Raw genomic sequence first — 7,785 nt, forward strand, 5'->3', positions numbered from 1 at the left:
TAAATTAAGGAAAGATCCTGGACTTCACCTTACGAAACAGACAAATTAATGCGATAGTAATTATGGGCAAGGTAGATTATACTGGAAAAATGAACGTGTTATTGGAAGACCGGGGGAACTGACGTGCTACTTAAATACCTTGTCTAGTGGTATACCAGTTAATGCTGTAGGTTCCAACAATCCCCTCAAGGGAGGTTCCTTGACGCTGGTGAGGGGCTCTTGATCCAGGGAATTGAATCTGTCCTCCGGTTCCCTGAATTGAGTCTGAATACCTTCCATCCCACCCACATGCGCTGTATAATCCTACGGGTTTAGCGCTCCCCCATGATTATGTTTATGCTGTAGGTTCCAACCAATGAACTCCGGCAAGAGAGACGAAAAGCTAATGTACCGGGCCATACAGCCGGACTTTATAAAGTTATTTAAATAATAGCAACCCTGAGTCCACTCAGCTTCGTAAACTACAAAAGATATTAAACATGTGATAAATACTTTAGGTCTGATTAACAAGGATAGATAAAAAAAATCTTCCTTTACACAAATATTCATATATTTTCCATAATATATACAACACAAAACCTGCCGTATTACACAGTAATACACTAGTACACTGCTACCAGTTAATTAAGGCCACGACATATATAAATTACAATACCCATAACAGTGGGTCTCCATAACACTATCCCTGCCTGCTTCCAGCTTCCAGATTCCAGCTTCCAGGTGAAAAGAAGTATTCTGTACTCGCCTCAAGTCACATAACCCCCACGTAAATACCAGGGCCATGCCCACACCAGGGCTGTGCCCACACCAGGGCTGTGCCCACACCAGGGCCAACTTAAGAGTATAATAAAATCTTCAAAACAACCTACGGCCTAAGCACTCAGCTCACACATTTAGATCCGTGGTTCGATCTCCTGTACGGGTGGAAACACTGGGGGCGTATTTCCTCAAAACATCTGCTGCTGTTCCTGTTCACCCAGCAGTAAATAGATACCAAGGTGTTAGTCGAATGGTGTGAGTCGCATCATTATGGGGGTAGTGGTCGTGATGGTGGTAGTAGTTGTGATGGTGGTAGTGGTCGTGATGGTGGTAGTGGTTGTGATGGTGGTAGTGGTAGTGGTGGTGATGGTGGTAGTAGTGATGATGGTAGTGGTCGTGATGGTGGTAGTGGTCGTGATGGTGGTAGTAGTCGTGATGGTGGTAGTTGATCTTACCAGCATCACACTGTTGGTAAGGTCAAGGAAAGTCACACTACCTTAACAAGTTGATAGATAATCTCAAGGAAGTTGACTCTTCAACATTATAATTATCATGGGGAAGCGCTAAACCCGTAGGATTATACAGCGCCTGTTGGGGGAAGGGGATGGAAGGTATTCAGACTTAATTCGGGGAACTGGAGCGCAGATCCAGTTCCCTAGATCAAGAGCTCCTCACCAGCGTCAAGGAACCTCCCTTGAGGAAGACTCTTCGACAGTAGAGAGAAAACTGATGTTGGGAACATTTTAATTCTCTGGTTTGTGCTCTGGAATTATCGTGTGAGAGAGAGAGAGAGAGAGAGAGAGAGAGAGAGAGAGAAGGAACGGGGATTACCTTGAATATTTTGAAGACAATGGACATAAACACAATCACTGGGGGAGGGGGTAATAACTGGTTTAAGGACAATAAAAGCCGGTTATAATGATTCGAGAATATTTTACAAAAGATATATAACTTCCAGAAGCTATGACTCTTTGGCACGGGACTCAGGGACTGCCTCTAGGCCTCCTCAGAGTTCCCTAGACCCTGGTATACTGACGGTTGGCCTGACTTGCTTGAAGAAGAAAAAGTATTTGACCTAATGATGCTGGTTCTTCCTCACACCCTTATACCCAGGGCAGAGGCGTGGGCACGGAAGTGGGCGGCCTTGGCTGCTGCAACATTTGGGGTGTCCTGTGTTCTACCACTGACGCCTGCGGGGACATCATCTGCTAGCGGCCCCGTCCAGGGAGGGGAGTAGTCTGAAGGAGGAGAGAAGCGATGGGCAGAAGGCCGGGGTGCTGCGGGCCTGGGAGCAGGGACATTGTGTCCTGCATGGTGTCCTGCCAAGTGCCCAGCCAGATGCCCAGCGGAGGGGAAGGTGTTAGGGCCGGGCACAAATTGCTGGTTACCTCCTAGGTTGGCCGAGAAAGAGAAGTCATTGAAGGCAGGAACAGGCACTGGACGGGTCTGTCCTGGAAGCAGTGGCCTTTGCTCGTAGATGTGGATGTCAGGGGCTCGTTCTGCCAGCTCCGCCAGGCGGTTGTATTCCCTGATAAAGGCGTCGCGGGCTGCCTGTACCTCTGGCGTATCGCGAGGAAATCCCTGACCGAAGGCAACGCCGAGAACTACACTCACGATCACCTGCAGGAAAACAACGAAACTCGTTTGAGCACACTCGACTGCTAAGAAAGTTAAAGTTTTTGTCTCGCAGTAATCTGTCGGAGTATCGAGCCTTGCTCTGGATGACTCGCAAAGGTTCAGTGCCTAGAGTAAATATATAAATAAACATCAGGATACATGATACACCTCTAGCGTGTTATGGCGCCTAGATACGGAGCCCCACAAGTGCAGCATTCATAAATATCTAGGGGAAAAACCTGAGAAATAAATCTCAGACTGAAATTGTGAAAAAAAAAATGAATGCTGGAAATACACTGAAGCCTCATGCACTGATCTCTTAACATTTATTACAAGCAACTGGGCTGTTTATCCAAAGACACTATAAACTCAAATTATATGTATAGGAACGTTTCGTTCGTGACGAAATGTCGTGTACAGTAAATATTTCTTCCTGTGCAGTGTTCATCTTCATATCCTTATCAGCAGTAGTCGTCAAAAAATATATACATCACGTCATTTCAATCTGAAAAAAGAAGTCATCAGTCATGGTTATATCAAACAGCAGTCGTCTCCAATGTAAGTCAATCCATCCATCTGTACTTCTAGTACACTAGAAGGAGGACCAAGCAGCTAGACGACTAGAACACTATTCGTAAGGTTATAACACAAAAAACACTAGTACTTACTAGGGAACGCATGATGCCGCGTTGGTGGTGCTTCTGAACGCAGAAGCGAGAGAATCATACGGTGTGTGGCAGAGCCCAGGCTTATATACGGCACCGGGGTGCCGGCCTTGAAGTTCTGCTGGGGCCCCAGGAACGCGCGAGAGGTCCTGCAGGACGTCGGGCAGAGGGCTTAGGCATGCCACCGCCCAACCTGCACTGGAATGTATCTAGAAAATTTACATTTCCCCATGTTTTTAGTTAGAAAATCTATCAGCTAATGCATGGGATCAGGTAATGCGTGGTTATGCACACACCAGACGACACTTAAAGATGTATTCTTTAAACGTAACTAACCGTAGATTTCTACGTTGTGATGTAGAGTTATCCTAGATCGTAGCCGCTAAACTTGTATTGATTTTCTACGTTAAACGCAAGATTCTACGTTGATTTTCTCTTGAGAGGTAATAGAGGATGCGTTGGGTAATGCTGAGGTGACCTTGGGAATACGTTCGTTCCCACGAGGAGAGAGTTGAACTCTCCCTCTGAGCGTTGTTATAACAGGGAATGGATCGTGTCTGGTGCTGTGTTGAAGACCGCCATTATGTCTTTCATTACGACAAATATTATTACTATTACCGCGACTGTTGCGGCCATTATTGCTGTAAATATACACCATTACCCACAATGCGGGTAATGGTGTTTTATTGTAATATTTACATACTGTCAGCATACTCTACTATTGTTGCTTCAACTGTTGCTACTGCTATTTCTATTATTCCTGCTTTTGTTACTGTTATTATTAATACTGCTTTTACTATTACTTCTGTTAGAGAACAGGTAAAATACAGCTACTGGTTCTAGAGCTGTTGTTGCAGTTACTGTTGTGGCTCCTCTTAATAATGTTAAGGCTGACTACTATAGGTCTACTGGCTCGCACATACACAGATCCTTCTCGCGGTTAACCTTGATATTCTGCATGCAGTTTACTCAGATATTACCCAGGGCCAAAGTAAAAGGGAATATTTTTGAAGCTCTTCTGGTGTTTTGGAAGCCCTGACTGATAGTGTTCTGGCCTTGTTAGTTAGTTTGTTAGTTCGACAGCTTTAGTATGTACTCTGTAACTATTTAGATAAATGGTTCAGAGAACTGACAAATTGATAAATTAGACATATGTGCAACACTTCGGTATCTTTATTGTGAAACCTTTTGGCCACACAGTGGCTTCATCAGTCCAATACAAGAAAGAATGGTGAAGATCAGAAGGAGTTCGAGGTGATCAGTTCCTCAGCCTGGAGTCGATGTAATCAACATTGACGGACTGCTTACGACGTCAGACTGAGGGACTGCTTACCTCAGATTCCTCCACTCTTCTTCGTATTGGACTGATGAAGCCACTGTCTAGCCAAATGTTTCCACAATAAAGATACCCAAGTGTTGCACATGTGTCTAATTTGTCACCACATAACTATCTTGTAGACGGAAGTTAAAAGATAAAGGCACATAATGGGTCCAGGGAGCAGCACTGAAGCTTCGACAACTAAGCAACTTACACTGGCAATAAACTATTTATATGTTTATATCTGATTACAATAGTAATGAGCTTTTCTTTTTACGCGGACGTGAATTCAGTAACAAAAACATTACAGCGTTGTTGATGGGTGGTTATGAATTATTTATATTAACCCTGATAGTGTTCTGTCGAGGCAGTGTTCTGTCGAGGCAGTGTACTGTCGAGGCAGTGTACTGTCGAGGCAGTGTTCTGTCGAGGCAGTGTTCTGTCGAGGCAGTGTACTGTCGAGGCAGTGTTCTGTCGAGGCAGTGTTCTGTCGAGGCAGTGTACTGTCGAGGCAGTGTTCTGTCGAGGCAGTGTACTGTCGAGGCAGTGTTCTGTCGAGGCAGTGTTCTGTCGAGGCAGTGTTCTGTTGAGGCAGTGTTCTGTCGAGGCAGTGTTCTGTCGAGACAGTGCTCTGTCGAGGCAGTATTCTGTCGAGGCAGTGTTCTGTCGAGGCAGTGTTCTGTCGAGGCAGTGTTCTGTCGAGGCAGTGTTCTGTCGAGGCAGTGTACTGTCGAGGCAGTGTTCTGTCGAGGCAGTGCTCTGTCGAGGCAGTATTCTGTCGAGGCAGTGTTCTGTCGAGGCAGTGTTCTGTCGAGGCAGTGTTCTGTCGAGGCAGTGTTCTGTCGAGGCAGTGTTCTGTCGAGGCAGTGTTCTGTCGAGGCAGTGTTCTGTCGAGGCAGTGTTCTGTCGAGGCAGTGTTCTGTCGAGGCAGTGTTCTGTCGAGGCAGTGTTCTGTCGAGGCAGTGTTCTGTCGAGGCAGTGTACTGTTGAGGCAGTGTTCTGTCGAGGCAGTGTTCTGTCGAGGCAGTGTTCTGTCGAGGCAGTGTTCTGTCGAGGCAGTGTACTGTTGAGGCAGTGTTCTGTCGAGGCAGTGTACTGTTGAGGCAGTGTTCTGTCGAGGCAGTGTTCTGTCGAGGCAGTGTACTGTTGAGGCAGTGTTCTGTCGAGGCAGTGTTCTGTCGAGGCAGTGTACTGTCGAGGCAGTGTTCTGTCGAGGCAGTGTTCTGTCGAGGCAGTGTTCTGTCGAGGCAGTGTTCTGTCGAGGCAGTGTTCTGTCGAGGCAGTGTTCTGTCGAGGCAGTGTTCTGTCGAGGCAGTGTTCTGTCGAGGCAGTGTTCTGTCGAGGCAGTGTTCTGTCGAGGCAGTGTTCTGTCGAGGCAGTGTTCTGTCGAGGCAGTGTACTGTTGAGGCAGTGTTCTGTCGAGGCAGTGTTCTGTCGAGGCAGTGTTCTGTCGAGGCAGTGTTCTGTCGAGGCAGTGTACTGTTGAGGCAGTGTTCTGTCGAGGCAGTGTTCTGTCGAGGCAGTGTACTGTTGAGGCAGTGTTCTGTCGAGGCAGTGTTCTGTCGAGGCAGTGTACTGTTGAGGCAGTGTTCTGTCGAGGCAGTGTTCTGTCGAGGCAGTGTACTGTCGAGGCAGTGTTCTGTCGAGGCAGTGTTCTGTCGAGGCAGTGTTCTGTCGAGGCAGTGTTCTGTCGAGGCAGTGTTCTGTCGAGGCAGTGTTCTGTCGAGGCAGTGTTCTGTCGAGGCAGTGTTCTGTCGAGGCAGTGTTCTGTCGAGGCAGTGTTCTGTCGAGGCAGTGTTCTGTCGAGGCAGTGTTCTGTCGAGGCAGTGTTCTGTCGAGGCAGTGTTCTGTCGAGGCAGTGTACTGTTGAGGCAGTGTTCTGTCGAGGCAGTGTTCTGTCGAGGCAGTGTTCTGTCGAGGCAGTGTTCTGTCGAGGCAGTGTACTGTTGAGGCAGTGTTCTGTCGAGGCAGTGTTCTGTCGAGGCAGTGTACTGTTGAGGCAGTGTTCTGTCGAGGCAGTGTTCTGTCGAGGCAGTGTACTGTTGAGGCAGTGTTCTGTCGAGGCAGTGTTCTGTCGAGGCAGTGTACTGTCGAGGCAGTGTTCTGTCGAGGCAGTGTTCTGTCGAGGCAGTGTTCTGTCGAGGCAGTGTTCTGTCGAGGCAGTGTTCTGTCGAGGTAGTGTTCTGTCGAGGCAGTGTTCTGTCGAGGCAGTGTTCTGTCGAGGCAGTGTTCTGTCGAGGCAGTGTTCTGTCGAGGCAGTGTTCTGTCGAGGCAGTGTTCTGTCGAGGCAGTGTTCTGTCGAGGCAGTGTTCTGTCGAGGCAGTGTTCTGTCGAGGCAGTGTTCTGTCGAGGCAGTGTTCTGTCGAGGCAGTGTACTGTCGAGGCAGTGTTCTGTCGAGGCAGTGTTCTGTCGAGGCAGTGTTCTGTCGAGGCAGTGTTCTGTCGAGGCAGTGTTCTGTCGAGGCAGTGTACTGTTGAGGCAGTGTTCTGTTGAGGCAGTGTTCTGTTGAGGCAGTGTTCTGTCGAGGCAGTGTTCTGTCGAGGCAGTGTACTGTCGAGGCAGTGTTCTGTCGAGGCAGTGTTCTGTCGAGGCAGTGTTCTGTCGAGGCAGTGTACTGTTGAGGCAGTGTTCTGTCGAGGCAGTGTACTGTTGAGGCAGTGTTCTGTCGAGGCAGTGTTCTGTTGAGGCAGTGTTCTGTTGAGGCAGTGTTCTGTCGAGGCAGTGTTCTGTTGAGGCAGTTGTGGTTATCATCTATTTTCTTCTTCTGTTAAATAATAATAACCATTATTTCTACCAGAACATGTACAAGGTATACAGACCATAATTGACATCAGTGACATACTATATAGAAAGCCCCTTGTTATGCTGAACATTTCGGGCAAATTAGGTCAGTTTTGTCCCCAGGATGCGACCCACACCAGTCTACTAACACCTCAGGTACCTATTTACTGATAAGTCAACAGGGACAGCAGGTGTCTTAAGGAAACACATCCAAATGTTTCCACCCATACCGGGGATCGACACCCGGACCTCAAATGTGTGAGCTGAGTGCGCCAGCAACCGAGTTACGGGACACCCTATATGTGTAACTCTTTCTCAAGGTGCCCCAGTGATACAGCTCCTGATACCTGGAAGAATTCAGTTGCTGCCTCAAGCCTCCTCCTGGTGTGTCATGAATCCAATCACAAGGCGCGAGATGATCTGTGGTCGTGGACTGTGATACACTTTGTCAGCCGAGATTCTCTCTCAGACTACGCACTGACGTTCACGTTCTATATTTCACATCATTGAATATACGAAAAAAGTAAGGAAGCCGATGGGATGTAGAGTCCATAGGATGCACAGGGTGGTCAGCCCATTGGATGTACAGTATGCAGAGTCCATAGGATCTACAGAGTGGACAGCCCATAGGATGTACAGCCCAT

At 47.8% G+C, this 7,785-nt stretch overlaps 1 protein-coding gene across 1 annotated transcript; it reads right to left on the reverse strand.

Annotated features, from left to right (window-relative positions):
* Positions 1-1,672: 1,672 nt before the first annotated feature.
* LOC128690383 (cuticle protein CP1876-like) lies at positions 1,673-3,186 on the reverse strand. The gene is made up of 2 exons (XM_053779066.2): positions 3,045-3,186; positions 1,673-2,379 (listed from the first exon to the last, which is right to left on the reverse strand). Exons 1-2 carry the CDS (start codon positions 3,054-3,056, stop codon positions 1,855-1,857), a joined length of 537 nt encoding a protein of 178 aa, XP_053635041.2. The 5' UTR covers positions 3,057-3,186; the 3' UTR covers positions 1,673-1,854.
* Between the last annotated feature and the right edge of the window lie 4,599 nt (positions 3,187-7,785).

The sequence above is a fragment of the Cherax quadricarinatus genome, chromosome 29 (genome assembly GCF_038502225.1).
Source record: "Cherax quadricarinatus isolate ZL_2023a chromosome 29, ASM3850222v1, whole genome shotgun sequence".
Classification (NCBI taxonomy): domain Eukaryota; kingdom Metazoa; phylum Arthropoda; class Malacostraca; order Decapoda; family Parastacidae; genus Cherax; species Cherax quadricarinatus.